The 25,750-nt window shown below is 38.4% G+C and overlaps 1 protein-coding gene across 1 annotated transcript; it reads right to left on the reverse strand.

Annotated features, from left to right (window-relative positions):
- Positions 1–4,862: 4,862 nt before the first annotated feature.
- Positions 4,863–8,329, reverse strand: LOC107044949. The gene is made up of 2 exons (XM_015267033.1): positions 8,271–8,329; positions 4,863–5,514 (listed from the first exon to the last, which is right to left on the reverse strand). Exons 1-2 carry the CDS (start codon positions 8,327–8,329, stop codon positions 4,863–4,865), a joined length of 711 nt encoding a protein of 236 aa, XP_015122519.1.
- Between the last annotated feature and the right edge of the window lie 17,421 nt (positions 8,330–25,750).

Raw genomic sequence — 25,750 nt, forward strand, 5'->3', positions numbered from 1 at the left:
CTCCTAATTGAGATTAACGGATGAAAAAAGAGCAGTTCGACGGAGAATTAAATTCCACACTAACTAAGCCTCTTTCATCCCTTAATCTCTGTAAAAAATGGAAGAAACTGTCATGGAAATAAAAGCGCATTAAGAAAAATAATTGTTTTGCGGCGCACAGTGACTCCCGGTAATTAAAAATTCACCTCTCCCCTCCTAATTGAGATTAAGGGATGAAAAAAGGGCAGTTCGACGGAGAATTAAATTCCCCATCAATTAACTCTCTTTTATCCCTTAATCTCAATTAGTAGGGGAGAAGTGAATTTTTAATTCGCGAGCTAATGGTGAAAAGTCAGTGTGCGCCGCAAAAGAATTATTTTTCTTACTGGCCCCTGATTTTCATGGCAGTTTTTATTTTTTTGTTACAGAGATTAAGGGATAAAAGAGAGTTAATTAATGGAGAATTTAATTCTCCGTCGAACTGCTCTTTTTTCATCCCTTAATCTCAATTAGGAGGGGAGAGGTGAATTTTTAATTACCGGGAGTCACTGTGCGGGGCAAAACAATTATTTTTCTTACGGCGCTGTGATTTCCCTGACAGTTTCTTCCATTTTTTACAGAGATTGAGGGATGAAAGAGTGTTAATTGTTGGGTAATTTAGTTCTCCGTCAAACAGCTTTTTTTTCATCCCTTAATTTCAATTAGGAGGGGAAAGACAAATTTTTAATTCGCGGGTAAATGGTGAAAAGTCACTGTGCGCCGAGAAGAAAATTATGTTTCTCATTGGCCCATGACTTTTGTCGTAGTTTGTATTTTTTGGTACAGCGATTAAGGGATGCAACGGGGATCGATTGATGGGAAATTTAATTCTCCATTACACCGTCTGGGTTTCATTCCTTAATATTAATTAGCCAGCAAATGAATCACCTGAAAAACATTAAGAACATGTTGAGGACGAGGAGAGCATAAATTGCCCTTCGAAACTATCCCTGTAACAGCAGGACTGTTACTGCCGAGTTACCCGCACAGGCAGCAGTATACTATTAGCCAACAAATAGTTATTTTCATCACAAGGTCCACAAAGTATTTTCTGACGAATGTGGCTTTGTAGGCCGAGCCGAAGGCGAGGCCTATAATCACATTCGTCAGAAAATACTTTTGGACCGTGTGATGAATGCAATTTTTCGTCAGAAGGCCCGTAAACCGCGATCAAACCGAGCGAAGCGAGGTTAGAATCGCGGTTTACCGGGTCTTTTCACGAAAAAACTATTTTCAAACAAATGACCCTATCGAATCGTTTGTAATTCGATTGCAGGTCATTGTACACCCGAGGCTAAATAGCTCGTGGGTTCTCCGGCTATGTACTGTCAGTTTAAAAAAAAAAAGAGTATCTTGTGTTCATCATTAAAATAGTTCATCACCGAGGACAATCACATTTTCATAATTATACAATTAATGATATCACCTCTATGCTTGTAATTACATTCAAGTTGTCCTGGATTTTTTTGGTTGGAGAAAAGTTGAAGGTAAGTAAATTGGAGTATATATATATATATGTAATAGCTAAAAAAACAGTTGGTGATTATTATCTAAAAAAAAAAGTTACCATTCAGATTTACATCTTCTTCTTCTTCTAGACTGCAGTAAAGACCTCACGATGCCTCGAAAATGTGCAGTTCCCAAGGAAGTTGCTATTGGAGTTTTATATAGATATATGGATCATTTCAAAAATGGATCGCATCCTCCATATGGCTCAGAAGTGTGGGACGATTTAGCTAACGAATGTGATGGTGCATGGAGTCGACTGTCTTGGTGGGCAAGTGTTACAAACGATCGACGGGGTATTTTATCTAAGGCACGACAGGATCTAGGAGTTGAGGTTCCCGAAGGGACTGATAAGAGGGACTCTACATCTGCACACAGTGATATGTCATTTCATGGAACTGATTCCGATGAAGAGAAGGGTGAATCGTGGTTTAAATTAGTTCTAACACAGGAGCGGTGGACTAGAATCAAACCTGTGAATTCTGATGTCAATGAAGGAAAAAGAAAAGTTTTTTGTCGGCTAATAGTATACTGCTAGTGGCTGGGATTGCTCAAAGTATAGGCCCGAGAAGAATGAACGGGTTCGTACCTCGATTGTTTTACCGTCGATATACCAGTTAATGCCACCTAGAGACGAGTCCGCTAGTATTTTATGTAAGTTATATATATTTTCAGTGGTAGGTTGAATTTGGTTGACGTAGGGGCAAGTTTATAGTTTTTTCTTTGAATTCTAAACGTTATTCATGTGCAAATATGGAAAAATTAATTTAAATCAAAGTTTGAACAGATGTCTCTCCTGCGCCAGTTTATGCCACCTTCAAAACGACTCGTGCCAGTTTCTGCCATGGCGGAGGGCCAGTTAATGCCACTGGATTGAAAAATCGTCTTTAATTATTAGGAGAAAGTTAAATAATCATTTATTCATAAAAATCATAACAAATCTTTCTGCAGTACATCAGATTCAATACGGAACATGACAAATAAAATTATTCTTCAGGTTTTTTCGACATTACTATCGCACTTCCAACGTCAGTCTCGATCTCTCCTGATCCATCAATAAGCTCTTTCTTTATTGCTTTGGCGATGATTGGCGATTCATTGCTGATCGCTTCTTCTTGCTTGCTTCCAACTCGAACTCCAGTTTTGGTTGACTTATTCTTCTTCGAGAATTTTGCCTCTTTATCAGCGGTTTCCTTCAATTTTTTAGCTTCTCTCATCTCTCTCTTCATTCTTATCTCTCCCATCTGCTTTTGTTTTTGCTCTTGTCGAGCAGCTTTTGCCATTTCTCGATTTTTTCTCTTCAATTCTTGAACGTTAACTCTCTCTTTCTTAATCCTCGCTCTTTCTAGTGCTCTCTCAGCCTTCTTCAAGTCTTCAGCGGATTTCAGTGCTTGTTTAGCTTCGTGGAAGATCTCCCCATCAGCAGAAACAGCCACTGATGGCATTTTTGCCTTAACCTCGGCGTTTATGGCTCACTTACCCTTCCCTCTAGCTGGATCAGGTACCAGGAGTGCTCTTTTAAAAGGAGATGGAAAATTTGGAATAGGATAATTGATATTTTCTTTTGTAGGGGTCTTTCCCGGTTTGGAAATAGAAGAGATGCCACCAGTGGATTGAGTTTCGAGTTTTTCCTCCACTTGCACTTTTGATTGTTCGTGAGATTCAAGATCGGAAGTTCCCAGGATGTTTTCGGTGTCATCCTTCTGTTCATCTGGGAATGGCTTAGATAGATCGTGCAGATCTGCTCTCACAATACTCTCATCAGTGATGACATTTTGATTATCATCAATAGTCAGTTTTGGAGTTATGTTAACGTCTTCAGCAATGGGTTCCGAGACTTTTTTACACTCAATTTCATCTCTCTCATTGTCTATCCCAGTAGATTCTGTCGGTATGTCTCGCAGCTCGTGTTTTGGTGTCTGAGACTGTGCGTGTAGTACACTCACCCTCATAGAATCTTCTAGACCTGTGTCAGGAACTTGCATCAACTTCCCATCCTTAGAAATTTCAAATAAGACTGGTTCTTCAGTTAGTATAAACTCCGACAAGTCAGCTTCTGTGATAAAAGAGTCGATGATGATTGGGGACGAGACTGACGCGTTTTCTTCAATATTGAAGGGTTCATTCGAACTTTGATATTCGTTGTTCGTTTCCTCTTGCTGACCCTGTGAAATTAAAAGACGACACACACTCACAACCTGAAGAATAATACCTACATTTTAATAGATCTCTACTCAATTCAATAATTAAAACGCGATCAATAAGTACCCTCAATCAATTCGCAGCTCGNGAAGGGTTCATTCGAACTTTGATATTCGTTGTTCGTTTCCTCTTGCTGACCCTGTGAAATTAAAAGACGACACACACAACTTGAAGAATAATACCTACATTTTAATAGATCTCTACTCAATTCAATAATTAAAACGCGATCAATGAGTGCCCTCAATCAATTCGCAGCTCAGGATCTATATTTCCAAAATTATTGATCTAATCAAAGCTACATGTATGCAAATACCGGAGTTCTTGTCGAATCGTCCTCTTGTTCTTGGTAACTGTTCTCAGAAGTCACGCTGTTCTCCATTCCCTTCATTTTCCTCCATACATGAAAAAGACTTCGATTCGATGGATTCCCCATCCACTCCTCCTTACTCTCCTTGAAGCTTTTCAAAACATCTTTATCTATGTGACTTTCCATCACTTCCAAAGCATCCACCGTAGAATTTTCTTGTCGAAGTGTTGGGGTAAATGGAGGAGGCTTAGAACCTTTGAAAAATCTCTGGTAATTAATTGAGTCTGCAGAGAAAGGATGCAAACCCGCAGCTCGAAACCCATTTTTCAAAATAGACTCCCATTTCAATGTGTCAATTGCTTTCTTCATCAGCCCTCCGAATTTCTCTAATGGTAAACGATCGCCATTATTCTCAAACCTCCAATCTCGCACGACTTTCGCCCAAGCAGCTTTCAAAGGTTTGAAAACTGCTACATCCATCGGTTGGAGGATATGAGTCGCGTTTGGATGTAGTGCAGTCAATATGATCTTTTTTTCCTTGCAAAACCTGCTCAGCGAATATGTTAAGTAGGATACATGGCCATCGACATATAGAATTACTGGAAATTCTAACATCGACATATAGAATTACTGGAAATTCTATGTTATTGTCGATTAACCATTTGTAGAAAATTATTGAAATCCAGTCGGAAAATGATTTAGCAGTTTCCCAGCCGTTGTCTGTGTGTCCAATAGCCCAATCTTTAGGGAATTCTGATGGAATGCGACGAGGAATTTTCTGATACTTAAACAATACCATTGGTGGTATTATTTGGCCGGCTGCATTTCCTCAGAAGAGAGTTGTGAGGCATTCTTTGTCGTCATTTTTAACGTATGAATATGCTGTTTTGTCGCCTTTTTCTACCAGAACATTCCCTGCTTTTGGAGCCAACAGAAACGAAGACTTATCACAGTTAAATACTCTTGATGCATCGATGTCCAACACACCCTCTGCCTTAAACTGCTCCTCAACTTCTTTAAACCAAGTTCGAATACTTTCCTCATTCAGACAAGCTCGAGAATACTGTAAATTTTGAGATAATTTCTCACAGAGCTCAGGATGTCGTTCTTTGAAGCCGTCGTACCAACTACGTCCTGGTGTATTTTTTGTAAAAACTTCTTCTCTTCTCTTCATTTCCCTCAGCAACGATTTAATACTATTTAATAACTGATATTTGCCAACTGGAAATCCTCGCGCACTCATCACTATGATCCACTCCACTAGTCGAGCTTCAATGTCTTCGCCTAGGATGCAGGGTGTCCCTCTCCTCTGGATCACAGGCTTCAAAATCCCATTTTTCTTGTACCTCAGGGTAGTTCGGGGAATGTTAAAGTTTTTGGCAACAGTAGCAACTGGAGATCCATCCTGAATTGCTTTCAAAGCCGCCTTTAACTGCAATTCTGTGTATTTTGGTGTAGAATTTTGTTTTTTCGTTTTAGTCCTAGTGAAAACGGAAAATATGATGCATACATTTATTCTAAATTCATCTCATTATCTTTTAACAAATGGAAACCAAGTTAATCAATAATTACTTTGAACTGAATATTGAAGATTCATATTTTTACAGAAGTGTAGGGAGATTGCGAGGTTAGGTGAATGAGTGGCATTAAATGACACGACGGTCCATCCGGAGGTGCCAGTCATTACCACCCATATTTTCGTGTTAAAAATATGATTTCATCGATGTTTAACGATTTAATCGGATGAAACAATCAATCTGGGACAGACACATGTAATTTTGAATTGATTTGATACTTACATTTTTAATACATTGAGCGAAAACCAAAGTGTAGATTCTAACCTCTCGGAGAGAGCCACACTCGTTTTAGCTAGTTCAGCGTGTCTGTCAAATTTGGCGGTTAAATAAAAAATATTGCTCGTAGTCAGAAAGTGATGATTTTTGACGATAGAGGACAGGAGAGATTACTCTAGAGATTCATAGAAAGCACTTTGAAATTAAAACATTATTTCACTTGGATATACCGGGAAATGTGCTTAGAGTGGCAGAAATGGGGACAGTGGCATTAAACTGGTACATCGACGGTAGTTCGTGCTTCAGTGATTGGGTAAAGTGGGAGAATTTGGACGGATTTTCAACACCGGTGACGGCGACTCAAACCTCAACAATATCAAACAAAGTAAATATCTGGAGTCAGTGGGTTTAGGATAAAAAAAGGAATAATTTAGAAAAATATATGGTTTTAATTGTCACTGACAGTGCTGATGAGTTGGCGAGGATAGGAGTATTTTATATTTTCTTCTTCTCGGTAAATATTTAATCATTTTGGGAATGAGTTATTCTAGAGGGTAATTGTCAAAAGACAGATTGCCATAGATTTTTTCAACTACACAGATGTCTCTTGACATAAACTCCGAAAATGACGCATTCCATAATCTATTGACAATATCATTGTTGAATGAAAACTTTTCATAATTTTGTTATTGATGCAATATGAAAATAAAAGGATAATAATATTTGAAACTTTTGATTCAGACAGACTCTATCAGAAACAATTTCTAGTTACTATTCATGAAATTTTTTGAACGAATTTTTTTTTATTGAAGGGTTTCGTTCATTTCATTCGAATGTAAAGCAACTGATAAAGGTTTTTTTAGCAGAATTCTTAAAATATTAATTCTTGTAAATTTCTATTACAGATATGGGGGCGAAACATCGAGAAGAAACCGACAATTTCTATAAGATGCACTAGTGAATTGAATCAACAAACAAAATAAATAATCTGAAGCCGTTGGATCCGAGAAAGAATTGAATAATTCATCTGAATATATTTATGATATCCACATTCATGGAGCTTATAGCTAAGAGAAAAACACAGTATTCGTCTTGACAAGTCTTTAATTATTTTGGCAACGAATGATTTTAAAGGGGAAAGTGACCAGAGAAGGATTCCTTATGAATATATTTTCAACTACATAAGAGGTCTTTCAATGCCTAAAATCATTTCAGTAGAAACAAAATATGCAGACAAAATTTGTTGTTGAAAACTTTCCTCAATTTTGTTATTGATTGAATATGAGAATAAAAGAATAACAATATTTGAAACTTTTACTCAGACAGATACTATCAGAAACACTTTCTACTTTCCTTTTTATAGTATTTCCCAAACCACTTTGGCTATCCAACAGTTTGTTTATTTTCATTAGAGTGTAAAGTCACTGACAAAGGCTTTTATCTGTAATTCAATGAATTTGGCAAATTTCTTCTATTTGCAGAGAAAGATATTGATCTTTGCAAATTTTTGTTGCAGATATCGGGCGAAACATCTGACAGACTAAACATTTTCACGAAATTCAAGGGTGAATTAAATGAACTACGAAAATGAATAATCTGGGTGTGGTGGGTCAGAAAAAAATTGAATAAAATTTTCTGGAATTTCCAAGTGTTTCATTTAATTCCCCAAAATGGCCGTAGAATTTTGATTATCTCAAGAACTACAGTAGTCAGAAACTCAAATCAGAATTCATAATGAAGCCAGGAAAATTTCTAATCCCACCCATCCATTATGAAACCTCCCTAAAGTTAGCGGAACAATGTCAAAAAATGGCATATTTGTTTGGGTCAAAATTATGTATTTTTTATGGGTAAAAGAGTGCGCGAACAGAAAAAAATCATGCTCCATCTCTCTCTGAGTTAGGGGGGAGGGGATGAAAATAGGGGATAATTCAAAAATACGATATGCCATAAATATGTGTTTTTTGCGTGCTCCAAGATAGAGAGGGGGAGTGGAGGCTAATTGAATAGATCACACCTGTGGGGGCAGATTCAGTTTAAGGGTTGAAATTTCCAAATCAACGAATTGACTTGAATGAATGGGGCCATAATTATTTGTTTTTAACCTGCTCTAGTGTAGTGAGTAGGTAAGGGTTGAAAAATTAATCTGATGGTAAAGTCGTCCCTAGATGAGAAATTGAATTTCAAGGGTGGAAAAAAGAAAACTGATGTTAATAGCTGAAAGCGATGCGTCATAATTATGTGCTTTTTACGTGTTTCAGGATAGGGGGGGGGGAGCAGATTGGGCGAGAGCCCCTATAGAGGGGATCGACTCTGGGGTTTAATACCGAGGCGGAATGTGGAATGGACATAACGTCATTGAAAAATCCATCACATGAACCTAATTGACTAGAAAAAATGTGTTACACAATAGACAGGATAAAGCGGATCGTACCTGAGTTTACCTTGTCGTGCAGAGATCAGGTATACGGGTGACCGTTGGCACATTTGATACAGTCGCCATCTTTTTTTTTGTATGCATCATCGAGTGCAAAAAAAATGTGTTCCACCTCCAGGCACCAGATATATTCATGCTCTATTCTGAGACGGACTGCGACCTGCCTATCGACCTGATATACCTGAAAACCATAATCGTAACGCTCCACACTGAGCGAGGTCAATAAATCTGTGCCTGAGTTTGCTTTATCGTAAACACATCAGGTATACTGATGACCATTGGCACCTCTGCCACGGTCGCCATCTTTTTTTTTGTATGTGTCATCGAGTGCAAAAAAATGTGTTTTCACCTCCAGGCACGAGAAATATTCGTGCTCTATTTTGAGACGGACTGTGACCTGCCTATCGACCTGATATACCTGAAAACCATGATCATAATGCTCGGATCGACTCAAAAAATTATGCGCTCTACAATGATCAAGGTCAATAAATCCGCGCCTGAGTTTGCTTTATTGTAAACACATCAGGTATACTGGTGACCGTTGGCACCTCTGCCACGGTCGCCATCTTTTTTTTGTATGCGTCATCGAGTGCAAAGAAATATGTTTTCACCTCCAGCCACGAGAAATATCCGTGCTCCATTCGTAGACGGACTGCGACCTGCCTATCGACCTGATGTACCAGAAGACCATAATCATAACGCTTGGATCGACTCAAAAAATTATGTGCTCCATAACGAGCGAGGTTAATAAATCCGTGCCTGAATTTGCTTTATCATAAAGAGATCAGTATACCGGTGATCAGGTATACCGGTGACAGTTGGCACCTTCGTCACGGTCGCCATCTTTTTTTTGCATGCGTTATTTAGTGTAAAATAATATGTGTTTTCACCGCCAGGCACGAAAAATATTCGTGCCGGACTGCGACCTGTCTATCGACCTGATGTACCTGTAGACTATGATCATGAGACTTGGATTGGCCTCAAAAAATCATGTGCTCCACAATGAGCGAGGTCAATAAATCTGTGCCTGATTTTTCTTTATCGTAAAGAGATCAGGTATACGTGACCGTTGGCACTTTTGCCATGGCCGCCATCTTTTTTTTTATATGCGTCATTGAATGCAAAAAAAATATGTATTCACCTCCAGGCACGAGAAATATTCGTGTTCCATTCGGAGAACAACTGCGAACTGTCCGTCAGCCTGATGTACCTGCAGGCCATCATAAAACCCGGATCGACTTTAATAATTATGTGTTCCGCAATGGATCAGATCAATGAAATCGTGCTTGAGTTCGCCTTGTAGAGATATTAGGTAGACCGACTGCAACTTTCTCATCGACCTGATATACCAGAAGACTGTAATCGAAACGCTTGGATCAATTAAAAAAATCGTGTTTCACATTGAACTGAGTCATTGAATGCGTGCTTGAGTTTGTCTCGTCGTAGAGAGATTAGGTAGACCGGTGACAGTTGACATTTTTGCCACGGTAGCCATATTTGTTTTTGTATGCGTCATCGAGTACAAAAAAATATGTATTTCCACCTCCAGGCACGAGAAATATTCGTATTCCATTATGAGACGGACTGCGACCTGCTCCTCGACCTGATATACATGGAGACCATAATCATAACGCTCGGATTGATTAAAAAAATCTTGTGTTCCACATTGAGCGGGGTCATTCAATCCGTGCCTGAGTTTGCCTTGTTGTAGACAGATCAAGCATACCGGTGACAGTTGACACTTCTGTCACAGTAGCCATCTTTGTTTTGTATGCGTCATCAAGAGCAAAAAAATGTGTTTTCACCTACAGACACTGGAAATGTTCGTGCTTCATTCGGAAACTGACTGCCACCTGCCAATCGACCTGATATACCTGAATAGAATGATCATATTCTTTGGATCGACTCAAAAAATCATGTGCTCTACAGTGAACGAGGTCAATAATTCAGTACCCGAGTTTGCCTTGTCGCAGAGAGATCAGGTAGATCGGTGACAGTTGACACCTTTGCAACGGTCGCCATCTTTTTTTTTGTATGCGTCATCGAGTCCAAAAAAATATGTTTTCATCTCCAAGCACGAGGAATATTCGTACTCCATTCGGAGACCGACTGCGACTTGCCCATCGACCCCACGTACCTGAAGACCATGATCATAAGGCTTGGATTGGCCCGAAAAATCATGTGCTCCACAATGAGCGAGGTAAAAAAATCCGTGCCTGAATTTGCTTTGTCGAAGAGGTCAGTCATACCGGTGACCATTGACACCTTTGCATCGTTGACACCAACTCAGGGAATAGTCGCGTCAGTGGCGCATTTTGAATAATTTGCATTACTTCCACCTGTTATACCTTGCTCCGAGATTCCCAGAAGATGAAGAGATTTCCACAGCAGCGCAATGGACTGAAATTATATAAATTCACTGACTCTAATCCTAGTAAAAGAAGTTGACTCTGTTCAGAACATTTCTCAGATGATTATTGTAACAGAAGTCAACTTCGAGTACGCCTCAAGGCTACAAGAATTTCAACACGTTTCGAAATGTCTCCAACAGCATATGTGAACCCTGGCGATCCAGGACCGACGGTATACCGTCGTTGTTGCGTCGTTGATTTTTGTCGATTTTGGGGCTAGAAAAAGGGGAATGACCCCTAAAAACATTATAAAAGTTGATAGATGAGGTATTTATTCATATTGATACCGTTAATTGCATTGTTATTTATCAATTGGATGAAATAATTTTTAGTTTTAAGAATGGTGATAGAACCTTGTAGGGGGAATGCCGCGAGATGGTGGTAGCGTCAATTTCCCGCTCGGATCGGTAAAGTCGACAGTAGTCATAACCAGGCTGGTCTGACCAGTCGTCTGCCGAGCTAGTTAACGGGTATGCAATGTTGCCGCATGTCTTGTTATTTTATTTTAGGTAATCAAAAGTGCACAGAAAATAGGAAATGCATCGGATATATTTTCATATGATTAACTTTAGATAATAATAATTATTTTTACATTGTTTTAATTGGGGAGGGGGTTGCCGAATCTGACTCAGCCACCCCCATGCATTGATTCAATAAAAAAAAAAGTTAAATATATAATGAATATCGCGAAAACTGATAATTTACGAGGGGCTGCAGGGGGAGGTATGATGGCGCAGGGTTGCAAATTTCACCCAACAAGAGGAGGGGTTTCCAGAATCTATCTGAGGCACCCCTCATCCCGCCGTTCGCATGTGTTAATTAAGTAAATTAAATCAAATTTTTGGATGAAAAATTAAAATTTCCTTAATTAAGATTTCACGAGGCGGCGGAAGAGGAAGATACGACGGCGGAGGGTCGCACATTTTACCCAACAAGGGGAGGGGGTTGTCGAATCTGACTGAGCCACCCCCATGCGTTGATTAAATAAAAAAAATGTTAAATATATCATGAAAATCGCGAAAATTGATAATTTACGAGGGGCTGCAGGGGGAGGTATAATGGCGGAATGTTGCAAAACGTACTCAAAAAGGGGATGGGGTTTCAGAATCTAGCTGAGCCACCCCCCATCTCTCTGTTAGCATGCGTTGATTGAATAAAAAAAATTGGTAAATGAAAAATGAAACTCGAAAATTGTGGTTTCGCGAGGGGGGAGGGAAGGGGGAGGTACAGCGGCGGAGAGTTGCAAATTTTAGCCAATTAGGGGAGGGGGTTTCTGAAACTGCCTGAGCCGCCAGCGTCCCTCTGTTCGCATGCGTCATTTAAATGAATTAAAAAAATGTTTAATAAAAAATATCAATCTTAGTTAATTGAAATTTCAAGAGAAGGTGGAAGGGGGACGTATGATGGCGCAGGGTTGCAAATTTTACCCACAAGACCAGAGGGTTCCAGAATTCCCATGCATTGATTACAAAAATTGTTCAAGAAAAATTGTTAACAAAAATCGTTAAATAGGCAATGAAAATCGCGAAAATTCATAATTTACGAGTGTGTGCAAGGCGGGGGTATGATGGCAGACGGTTGCAAATTTTACTCAACAAGGGGAGGGGTTGTCAGAATCTATCTGGGTCACCCCCCATCCTTTCGTTAGCATGCGTTGATTGAATAAAAAAATGTTGAATAAAAAAATGCAAATCTCGAAAATTGAGGCTTTGCAAGGGGGGGACGGGGAAGTGTTGGAATATTCGAGCACAGCTCTTTCATTGTTGTACAAAACTACTCGACAAAGATTTATGCCATACTGGGAAAACAGTTCTAGAAAGGGACTAATTTACGATCGGTTATCCTCCGCACTCGAGAGCGGTTTAATCTTAAACATGTGCCGAAATTTGAAAAAGGACTGTTTCCTCTTCAGGCATAAAACTTTATGATTTTATTTTTCGTGTTCTCAGTGAGAATTTTCCCTTGGTTATATTAGTTAGTCTGGACAACTGTCCTCTAGTACAGACGTGCCTTCCTCGTGTAAAATAAAGAGAGTTCGATAAAGTATTTCACTGGTTTGCCGTATTTTTTTCATTCGCTTGCACTCATATTCCAGCAGGAAGGTATGACGACGGAGGGGGTGGCAAATTTTAGCCAACAAGGGGAGGGGGTTCCCGTATCGTACTGAGCCACCCTCATGCGTTCACGGAGAGAAATTTTTTATAAAAATTATCCTTCCAGTAGGATAAAAGTGTACTATGACTCACTTTTCACGGATCTTTATTCTGACGTTTATCAAAAATTGATATTAAATAATGCAATTTATTACAAGCAAAATAAACTTTATCCTACTGGACGATAATTTTCACCATACAATAAAAAATTGATGATATATTTATCAAAATTTATATGGATCAAAACAAATAATCTACATGAGAAAGATAAAAATTATTGTTATCCGGTTAGTTATTATACTGTCATAAAAATAATTTTTATCCACTCAAGTCGACTAAATTTTATCCATCGTGCGCATTAGAAAGTAACCAGATGCGCGACTATTTTTATCCTTCCAAATAATAAAAAGTCTAAAGGTAATGTAGAAACTCTCGGGGTAAAAATATTTCTGGCCCGGTCAGTAACACTTGAGTGTATTTGCGAATACGTCGTATATATGACGGTCATGGTTACAGCGATCAATGGACGATCGGAATAACAAATAAATAGTGAAAAAATATGACAAGGAAATCGAATTACATTTTGTAGAACATGAAATGTTACCTGGTGATGCACTTGACGATTTTCACTCTACAGAACTTCCAATTTTGATGTATTACAAATAATAAACACAAGATAAATTGCACATAACCTCTGCGTGGTAACTCATGTTTACGTCATTCCAGATGTGCAGGTGAGGTTAGTAATTTTTACCCTTCCGGAACGATAAATTTTATACAGACAATCATAAAAACTCTCCAGATATTTGATAATTATTATCCTCGCATACTGGCAATTTTTATCCTGTTAAAGACAAATATTATATTGTTAAGGGCAAATATTATACTGAAATATTCCCTAAAATTTATCCTTTCAAAAGATAGTTATTGGATCACGAAAAAATCAGTACAGAATTATCCTTCCATCTAGATAATTTTTATCTAGATTTCAGGATAATTTTTATTCAAAATTTCTCTCCGTGTTGATTTAAAAAATTCTTTGAAAAAATTGTTGATTTAACAATGAAAATCGCGAAAATTGATAATTTACGAGGGGGCGGAAGGGAGGGGGAGTTACGAGGACGGACGGTAGCAAATTTTACTCAACAAGAGGACGGGGTTTCAGAATCTTTCTGAGCCACCCCCCAAAAATTTTATAACAAATGAAAGTCTCCAAAATTGACTTTTTGCGAGAGGGTGGAAGGGGGAGGTACGACGACGGACGGTTGCAAATTTTAGCCAACTAGGGAGGGATTTCTAAAACTAACTGGGCCATCACCACCCCTCTGTTCGCATGTCATTTAAATTAATTAAAACAATTTTAAATAAAAAATATGAATCTTTGTTAATTGAAATTTCACGAGAAGGTGGAAGGGGGAGAAACGAGGGCTGAGGGTTGCAAATTTTACCCAAAGAGGGGAGGGGTTTTCAGAATATATTTGAGCCCCCCTCTATTCCTCCGTTAGCATGCGTTGATTGAATAAAAAAAATATATCAGGGCCGCGAGGAAGGAGAAGGGTTCAACCCTACCACTTTCTGATCTTCATATTCTGGCTCTTACAATTTGACCCTTAGATTTTGATCCTTCTGATCCTCATATTTTTACCCATACCTTTTGACTCCTAGATTTTTACTCTCAATTCCTCTTCATTCAATATTGGAACTTGTGAATTAAGGAAAATATACACATACATATTGTTGCGAGTTTCCCCCTTCCTTTCGAATATACAAGCTGAAGTATGTTCCATGATAACCAGCATACATTTGTCGTTCCATTCTCACTTCACTTGTCTTGGACTTCTGTCATAAAAAGCATCTCTTCGTTGTGTTCTAATAAAACCGCCCTTTTACTCAACTGAATTAGTGTTTTATTTATTGAGAGGAATTAACATTTGGTGTCAGAAGTGGAATTCAAAAGAATCAAACATAGTGCCCACCAATTTCCCTGGACAATTTGGATTTCTGCGTCTCCAAAAAAGGACTTCACCAGTTTGACAGATGTCTCGGCGGCACGGAAAAAAGAGAGATGACTCCCCTGAACTGTCGAATTTCCGTTCCGGCCCACTTGCTTCAGGATTTCGCCCCCACTCAGTACCAGGCGGTCATGATTCCCACAAACATTTGAGGTCAGAGATTTTCAATGAACTTAGGAATCTCCGAGAAGAATTCCAACAACAACGTCGAGCCGATGTATCCGAGATCATCCACGCCATCCGTGAGTCAATTCAACTCGATTTGCAACAACACCGACACACTGTCAGAGAAGAGTAACACAATTCTCGCAGAACTCTACCGGAAGCCACCGATCAGCCCAACTCTCACAACCGAACAGTTCCTGCTGAAATTCATCGTTCACAGAGTCCCCAGCACCGTAATTCTCGCAGAATTTCACCAGAAGTACCAGTCCCAGCCCAATCCAACCCATTGAACTGTCACAGTCAACAAGTTCCTCTTCAAACTCATCATGGCCAAAGTCTCCGCGAGGAAATATCCACGACAACCAACCCATCAGATAACCCCTTAAATTATTCAAACAATTTTCGCACTAATGCTAATGATTTGGCCTCTCTTTCGGCTTCTATTCCAACGAATTTACCTCCAAATCAAAACGCAATCGTCAGTAAAAACAATTTCATTAAACCCGACACTTACGACGGTACACAAGCATGGTCACGTTATCAGACTCACTTTGAAATTAATGCTTCACACAATGGATGGACACATATCGATATGGCAGCTCACCTATTAACTAGACTTCGCGGCAAAGCACAACTGATTCTTGAAAAAATTCTTGTTTATGACAGGGGGGATTATAACAAAATCATTACACTTATACAAGAACGTTTCGACGAAAAACACCTCACACGGATGTATTTTAATCAACTACAGACTCGTAAATGAAGTAAAGACGAAGACTTTCAGTCGTTTGCCGAGGATATTGAACGTCTCGTACGTTTGTCTCATTTAAACATTTCGGAAGCAAATCGCGATGAAATCGCGTGTCGCACTTTCATTAACGGAATCAAGAACAGAGAGATTGAATTTATGTTACGTTCGGAAGTTATCGAATCTTTGCAAAAAGCAGTTTCTCGAGCCACACAACTCAAATCAATCATGCACTTACTGGATAACAACTCTCCTTCTGAGAATTCGTCGTCTAAACGCTCTCGAGACAACTATCCCCACTCGTCATCACATTATTCGTCACGCAAAGAATTTTCGAACGAACGTCTCCCCATTTCGTGTTTCAAATGCGGAAAATTCGGCCGCTATGCGAATAAATGTCACACCCTCCATTCTTCAGATCACTATCGACAAAAGACCCAACAAAACGGCTCCACTTATAAGTCCTCCAGCCAATTTCATCCGTATCGCAATTTCAGTAACGGAAATCGTCAGAACTCAAACGTTCCGAGGAATCAGGCTTTCAATATCAACAACAGAAATCTGCATCAACGTAAACCAACTTCAACTGTAAACACAAACCCGGAAAACTAACTAGAGTCAGTTCGTTGGGGGACGGATTGACTCTATCAAAAAAAAAAATTACAAACTCAAATATTCTCAAGCTACAACTGGAAATCCGAAATTAAGATTGGGGTTGAAAATTGACGGTACGATTAATAAAAACCAGTGCTCGATGATTATCTGTCTTCTCCTGTAGTTTTTGGTAAAAAAAAAGACGACTCTGTACGATTTTGTGTCGATTATCGTCGCTTGAGTGACCCCACAATTAAAGACTCAATGCCTTTACCAAGGAGTGAAGACATTTTCAAATCTCGTGCAAGATCTATGTGGTTTTCAACGATTGATTTGAAATCTGGTTATTGGCAGGTCGAACTAGATCCCAAGAATAGAGAAAAGACAGCTTTCGCAATCGGGGACGAACTGTGATAGTTCAAAATCCTCCCTTTTGGACTTTGTAATACTCCAGCCACGTTCGTTAGGGTCATGGACGAAGTTCTGCGGGATTTAGTTGGGAAGATTTGTCGCGTGTACTTAAACGATATTATCGTGTTTGGCAGAGATTTTGATGATCACTTGAGGAACTTTAAAACAATTTTCTCTCGATTATCTTCAGCCAATCTCCAGGTTAACACTAAAAAATGCGTCTTCTTCAAAGAGGAAGTTGTATATCTAAGTCATGTTATTTCTAGGAACGGAGTTCCATGCTCCCCAGAAAAAATCTCCTCAATCCTACTTGGCCAATCCCTAGAACAAAACTCCAACTCTGCAGCTTCCTCGGGTTATGTTCCTACTACCGAAATTATGTCAAGGGATTTTCAAACATTGCCAAACCTTTACCTCACTGAACACAAAATCCCTTTCGAATGGTCACAAGAAGCTCAGAATAGCTTTGACCAACTAAAAGAACTCCTCACAAGTCCACCAATACGTGCAATACCGATCCCTGATGGTGACTTCACCCTTGACACTGATGCACCGAACACAGCAATTGGAGCCACTCTCTCTCAGATCCAAAATCACGAAGAAAGAGTAATCGGGTATTTCAACAAATGCCTTAAAACATCGGAGAGAAATTATTGCGTTACCCGTCGAGAACTTTTAGCTGTCGTTAGATCTGTTGAAAATTTCAATCATTATCTACTCGGGCGTAAATTCCTCATTAGAACTGATCATGCAACCTTGAAATGGCTCTTATCGTTCAAACATCCTCACGATATTGTTGCTCGTTGGCTAGAAATCCTCTTCCAATATGATTTCTCAATTACACACAGGCCTGGTCATCTCCATAGCAATGCTGACGGTCTCTCTCGTCGTCCTTGCACTTGTAATAAATGCAATCGATCAAATTCTCTTGAGGAAGAATTTCTTAAGCGGGTTTGCAGAACTATCTGCACCATGGATGACAGTTTCAATTGGCTTTGACTCCAATCCGAAGATTCAGTTTTGAGGTGCATCATTCAGTTCAAGAAAAAAAATGAACGTCCTGATTGGTCCACAGTCTCTCATTTAGGCTCTGAGATCAAGATCTACTTATTATATTGGAAGTCTCTGGAATTGAAGAATGGAATTCTTTATCGTCATTGGGAATCTCTTACTCAATCAAAAATTGTTTTTCAAATCGTTGTTCCAAAGTCTGTAACGGAAGAGATCTTGAAGCTCTCCCACTCATCTCCAGTCGGCGGTCACTTTAAACTCAATAAAATGTTGAATAATATTCGCAGACGTTTTTATTGGGCCAACTGCAAGTTTGATGTGGAAAAATGGTGTAGAACTTGCTCCATTTGTTTCAGTCGAGATGGACCTAGGCAAAGAATCAAAGGGGAGCTCCAGATTTACAATGTAGGCTTCCCATTCGAAAGAGTCGCTGTTGACATTTTGGGTCCATTACCTAAATCTACTAGTGGTAACCGTTTCGGTCTCGTCGTCACGGATTACTCCTCTCGTTGGCCTGAGGCTATCCCTCTCCCGAGTCACAGAGCTGAGACTGTGGCTGAAGCCTTGGTATCTCATGTCTTTTCCCGATTCGGAGTACCACTCGAGATTCATTCAGATCAGGGAAGAGATTTTGAGGCCCAAGTCCTTAGTCTCGTCATGAAGCTTCTAGGAATCTATAAAACCCGAGCCACTCCCCTCTATCCCCAGTCCAACGGAATGGTTGAACGTCTCGATCGATCAATTCGAAATTATCTTGCCAAATTTATTGATGATAATCAGAAGGTATGGGACAAATAGCTTCCCCTTTTTCTCATGGCCTACCGTTCTTCGAAATGCCAAACTACTGAATTTTGCCGTACAATGGTAATGCTCGGTCGAGAACTACGACTTCCATTAGATCTTCTTCAGGGAAATCCCTCAGTCGATAGTGCTATTGATGACATCACTCCTGCTAGCTACGTTGATCTACTCCAAGAACATTTAACCAATATTCATCAACATGTTCGCGAAAAATGGTTACTAAAAAGTGATAAGATGAAATTGAAATTCTACTTAAAAGCACACATGATCTATTTTACACCTGGGCAGAAAGTTTGACTCTTTGCCCCCAAAAGAGTCAAAGGAAAATGTCCGATGCTCCAACGAGACTGGAAAAAGACCTATGCAATTAGATCGAAATTAAACGACGTTGTGTACTGTATCCAGAAGTTCCCACGGGGGAAGATCAAGGTGGTTCACGTTAATAGGCTATGGCCAATGGGAGAATCCACTTTAACATTTTAGTTGCCATTTGTTGAATTTCACTTCTATGGTCTACTGCTAGGTGATCTGAGTTAATGAGATCAGTGGTTAACTGATAGTCAGTGGTTAACTGACACAAAATTTCCCGTGGTTAATGGAAGATCAGTGGTTAACTGATAATCAGTGGTTAACTGATACAAAATATCCCGTGGTGAACGGAAGATCAGTGATTAACTGATAGTCAGTGGTTAACTGACACAAAATTTCCCGTGGTTAACGGAAGATCAGTGGTTAACTGATAGTCAGTGATTAACTGACTCAAAATACTCACTAGTCAATAGACAATCAATGGGTAACTGATTTGATCACTCCTTGAGTGATATACATTTTATAACTTACAACTCATTTTAATAAAACTGGGCCCAGTAGACTAATGATTTGAGACTGACAAATGACAAATAAATTTAGTCGTAAGAAAAATAATGTTCATCAGACATGTCCAACTTTTACTTTTACCTTACAATCACTGATAAATCAGATTGTCAATCAACATTGAATGTGTAAAAATGTTCTAGAATAACCACTACACTGCCATTCATCTGACAAACAAATGAAAATTGTAATTATTACACAGTTCTAGTTCTTTGAATTGTATCGAGCCAAACACATTCGGGTTGTTTTTCAGCATCAATTTTCTGGGAGGTTTTAGCTGAAAAACAAACTGGAGCCCTCCCTATGTGGGATCTTCTAACCTTCCAAATACGTCTCAATGCTTCTTTCCTCAATTTATTCTATTCCAACAATAATCACTGTCATTCATTTTTGAAAGTTGAAAAATCTCAAATAGTCTCCAGTATAGTTGTCAGAGCGCCAAACTTTTCATTCAAGGGGGAGTAGTGTTGCGGGTTTCCCCCTTCCTTTCGAATGTACAAGCTGAAGTATGTTCCATGATAACCAGCATATACTAAAGTCAGCATAAGTTTTAACATCGGTTATAACCCGAAGTCTCCCCTCCCTTTTCCGGGCATGCGCGAAATGAGGGTATAGCCGCGTTACCCTCCGTGCATTGGTTTCCTACGCAATCGTTACCCTCCTTCCTATTGGTTTTCAGGAACTATTTATTTCCTGAAAATAAATTTATTTAAAAACAATTGAAAATCTGACTGCATTTAATGGTAGCCATCAGACACCTCTCTCTGCACTACAGAACTACAATAATTGATTAATTAATATTGAATTAATTAAACGTATTGTACGATTTTTACTCCGCAAAAATGGAGATATCAACTTGTTTCTTCAAAATGTTCGTCTTGAGGCCCCATCTACATTAATCAGAAGCTGTATACCCATTCCTTGAAAAATTTGGACATATTTTCCGATTTTCGGTTTTTCTTTTCACACTTCGCCGCTCTCTTAATATCTGAACGGTTTCATAGTTCAGATGTTTGGCGAGGTAGAATGTTCTGAGGGTCAACTTTGCTTATTGTTTTTAAATGATCGAAACGAGAAAATTCATTCAAAAAATCTGAAACTTTGAGAGATTCCAGGTATTCCATTCGGAAGCCAACTATCAATGAAATTGATAGAAAAGGGAAATTAAAAAAAAGATAGATAACATGTAAAGTACCAATCATATGTCTTCTACCGTTAGGAGCGGCCAACTGCTTGTTTTTTTATTGTTTCTACAGTCTCGTTATATTGTTCTTTTGAGATGTCGAATGGATCTTTATAACGAATAAAATTAAATATTTATTTATGTATACATATATTATATTATATACTTATTTATATATATTAATGAAACAATAAAGAAATAATAATATTGAATAATTAATTTAATTTTGATTTTATTGAATTTTTTATATTTTCATGTAACTCTGCGTCTCTAAGTTCATGATCCTCTTTGCTAGTATAAGGTAGAATATTTTCGATTTATTGATTATTGACGAGACTTATTCAAGATTATCTACAACATAAAAATTGAATAGTAGAAGACGTTTTAGAGTGCATCTTGAAAACGATTGCATTATTAGAATATGTCTTCAAGAATATAATTTCTTCTATCAAGAACATATTTCAGGCAGAAATACACACATCAGTAAGAAAAGATTCACAATTTTGTATGATCAACATGCTATTTACGAATTTAGTTCTCTTCATTGAAGAGTAATACTTTTAAGTTCAATTAATAATTATTTATTGAGAAAAGTATAATTGAAGCATAAATGTCAATTTCTTACGAAAAGTATGCGTGTATTACGTAGAATGAGTGCGGATTTTTTTCCTTTTTTTTCATATAAATGTGTATTTTCATATAAAATGAAGAAGCGTGATACTGTAGTGCAGTATATCGCGGTTTTACATAAATAATTTATAGATCATATATTTACATCAACATTCTATGTAATTCGGAAAATTTGATAAATTTTTATCTGAAAATAAAATTAAGAATCGATAAATTCATTCGACGATTTAAATAAATTGTACCCTTAATGGACCTATAAAAATAGTATATTTGTCGAGTAGAACTTTTGTTGAGAAAATGCAATACTCGTAAATTTTGAGTAAAGTCGAGTTTTCTGTGCTAATTTTTTTATTCAAAAAACGCGCACAAAATATGAAAGTAGTCCCGTGCGGAAGACTAGCTTCATTGTGCATGCCCGGAAAATGGAGGGGAGACTTCCGGTTATACCCGATGTTAAAACTTATGCTGACTTTAGTATACTTTTGTTGCGGTTCGGGCGAATTCGAGTTTATTTGTTACTATAAATAAACACGGTTCGACCTAGTAGCCACAAAATAATATTTTTATTTAGTGGATACTTATACTTTAAAGTGCTGGGCACATCTGCACTTGCCGTTCAGTCCTCGGGATCAGGAAAATAATAAAAGATAATGAAAGAAAACCAATTTAATGATACTAGACTCGAAAATGATAACAATGGCCAAAATACAATAACTACTTACACCTCCTCCGCTCAACACTCACACTCATACATCCACTCGTTTTACAATTGCGTAGTCTTATCCTTATCACGACAGTGATCTCCGCGTCGTTGACTTAACAATAAATTGATGAAAAGTTGAATGTGTCCTTGCACGAAACTCCACTTGGGAAGAACGGGACCGAGTTATTTCGCACCTCGTTTGCCGGATCCGGGAAGAGTTAGATTGTTTATAATAACGTGGGATTGATCACTACGAAGGTGTGCGTAGTTGTGATCAATGATAATCCCAAAATACTCGAGTTGACGATAAGCGCCGGGCAGAGGGAATTTAACTGATTCCGGAATCAAGTATCAATCAATCTCGAGGAGTTCGCCCCTTTGTACGTTCCTTGATGAAGCTAGGACGAGACTGATTAATAATTCCGGAATCGGTATAGGCTGCAGTTCGGTCAATGTCCGGGTGCATTGGCCGAGCTGCTGATTCACTGGCATTTCGAAATAATATCTGGTGACAAGGCATTCCGTGGATGATGCCGTGTGGAGAATTGGGAAATCAATGCGATTTATTCACTCGATTCGAAATAAAAAAGGAAATAAATTCCTTTTTTTTTAAATTTTTAATTCTCAAACACAACACTTTTGTCTTTCCATTCCAACTTCACTTGTCTTGGACTTCTGTCATAAAAAGCATCTCTTCGTTGTGTTCTAATAAAACCGCCCTTGTACTCAACTGGACTGGTGTTTTATTTATTGAGAGGAATTAACAATATAATAAGAATAGAATGAATAAATTTGAATTAATCTAATCATGAAGACAGAATCAGAAAGAAAATAAATTAAAATGAAATAGTATACAATAATGTAGCCATGGGCGCGAAGCGCCCGTTCGATACTATTACAATCTAGGGGTAAAAATGTAAGGATCACGAGGGGAAAAATTGATTGTTTATTGAATTATTGACTCAATAAGCCATTGATTCAACTCTTAAGTAAATTTATCTGTCGACAAATTAATGAATGATTTAATTTATCGATTCATTAGTATAGTTTTAGATAAGACTCTAAAATGGTCTTACATTTTCGATCTGAATTGCTGCAACAATTTTACCGAACTGAAACCTACCTACAGATTTTTAAATTAGACTCGTTTCCAATCTTAAAGTTGCGATCTCAAAATTTACGATCGGAACGGGACTCATGAACAATCTTAACGTTCCACCAGCATTGTTGAAGCGCGCGATGAGGGAATAACTCATCGGCTGCTCATAAGAATAGAGGCAAATATTGCCACAGGCGGCGCTATCAGGAGTTCAGGGTCACGAGTTCCATATCCGTAACATGTGGAAAATTTTGGCCGAGCGGAAGAAAATTCTTGTTTTCTCCTCAATCCTGATCGATAGACAACTTTTAGCACCACAATAGTGAACTAGAAGAGTTACGTGAGGCATATAAAAAAAATTTATCCAAATATTTCTACATTTAGTGTATATTTCTTATGAAGTGAAAATTTTTGTGTGGGAATCGCTCTTAGCGCGCCTACTGACGGGTTAAATTCCGTAAAATCATATGTTAAAATCGGAAATTGGTCTGATTTCAAAACCGTTTATCGGATTTCCTGTCTCAAGTCTTAGTTTCAGACCGTTCGTAAGACCAGAGTTCTTACAGTGTTTTTACAGTTGGACCATTTTTCCATTTACACTACGTAATTAACTGATTCAACGGACGTATGGATAGATAAATCTGTTCTTGTGCGTTAAATGTCCATATATCACATGGGACGAAGCCCTTTCTAGAATGCTCCCATTCGTGTGACGTGAGTTCAAACCTAGGACATTATCTTATTATTGTTTCTTTTTATCAATTTACTCAGAAATACATGAATGTGTGGTGAGAGGGTATGAAAAAAAAATCAGTCAATATTTACTTTGTATTTTATCAACTGTTGCGCCTGTTTTGCTGATAAATTAGCAATAGACTTCCGAATAGGTTTGAATATGATACTCACTTCTGACCTGCATTTCTGGACTTTATTTCTGACCTACACTTTTCACCCTCATAACCCCGAATTTCAACTCTCATAAACCATAGCCGTGACCAGTATGTTCTTTATTTGCGACCCTCGGGACCATCATCTTTAGTTTTGACACTTGTGAACCTTGGTTTTTCCCCCTTGTGACATATGGTTTTGTAACCCTCACTAGAAAGGTCAAAATGAAGTCCGAATAAGGGTCAGAAATGGTGAAAAAGAGTCAAAACAAGGATCTGGATAGATCGGAGTAAGTGTCAGGAAGGGTCAGAGTAAGGTTCAGAAACGGTCACAATGAGGCTGATATGGAGGCCTTAGGGAGTTCGTGTGGAGATGATATGGGCATCACATGATGGCGATATGAAGGACATACGGCGCTTATGTTAAGGTCATATGGAGGTCAGATAGGGGTAATATGGAGTTCTAGTCCAGATACTGTGACAGGTCCCGTATACATTTTTAGGTCCATTGAGGTTTATCATTGGACTTTATGTTTTGGGGTCCCTGAACACGAATCTGTGAACTATTTTTACGCGGTGTGGTCATTTTAGTTTATTTATAACAATTTAATTGCTCATAACGCGTTTTCGTGGAAACGATTGGAGTTAGGTGAAAAAGTTTCAAAGAAAAAACGGTCCTTGTATAAAACTACGTACATTTTGTTTTATTTTTATTCCTATCTCTCATAGTTATCGAGTTTTCATCTCTGAAAGCATAACGAAATCATTTGATGGAAATGAGGAAAAACATTCCCCCAATTGCCATCCAACGTGATATGAAATTCAACTTATCTCGGTCAATTTTTCGATTCGTCTAATTTTGAAGGGACGCATATACAGATATGACCTAAAAACAGCATAGCCAAACACCAGATGCAAAAATTAATCATCCTGACACGAAAAAAGAAAATTTCTAATTGGAGGAATATAATGCTTCGATTAGGAAGCAACAATTGGTTAGTAGGACTGCGCCATTGGGATATAAAGCCACAGATGTATACAGACGCACTCTCTTCCACGCGTTACTGCCGTCATTGCATTCATGCGCCAGTGCGAGATACAGGACTGTTTTATACCAATTGCAAATTAATCTGTACCGTATTTTCCCAAACTTTCGATATTTTTCGTAATTTGAATTGCCCAGGAATACTCCAAGAACAATAGATTTTAAAACGACGCAGACCGATTTTGCAATTGATGGTCGTATTATCCATTCTTGTGTTAAAGCTGTGAGAAAGTTGAGACACGAAATCAAGACGCACGAGATTTAGGGATAAAAATTGAAAGTGAGGCTGACTCAGGCAGATACGGGAACTCCCTCTCCTTGTTGGCTAAAATTTGCCACCCTCCATCGTCATACCTCCCTCGTCCACCCCCTCATAAAGTCTCAATTTTCGAGATTTGCATTTTTTATTTAACATTTTTTTTATTCAATGAACGCATGCTAACAGAGGGATGGGGGGTGACTCAGTTAGATTCTGATAACCCCTCTCCTTGTTGAGTAAAATTGGCAACCGTCCGCCATCATACCTCCCCCTTGCACCCCCTCGTAAATTATCAATTTTCACGATTTTCATTGTTTATTCAACGATTTTTGTTAACAATTTTTCGTTAACAATTTTTGTAATCAATGCATTGGGTTGAGTAGATTTTGCAACCTTCCGTTATCATACCTCCCCCTGCAGCCCCTCGTAAATTATCAATTTTCGCGATTTTCATTATATATTCACAATTTATTTTATTTAATCATCGCATGGGGGCGGCTCA

This window comes from Diachasma alloeum, unplaced genomic scaffold (genome assembly GCF_001412515.2).
Source record: "Diachasma alloeum isolate Michigan unplaced genomic scaffold, Dall2.0 Dall_scaffold_00849, whole genome shotgun sequence".
Lineage (NCBI taxonomy): Eukaryota > Metazoa > Arthropoda > Insecta > Hymenoptera > Braconidae > Diachasma > Diachasma alloeum.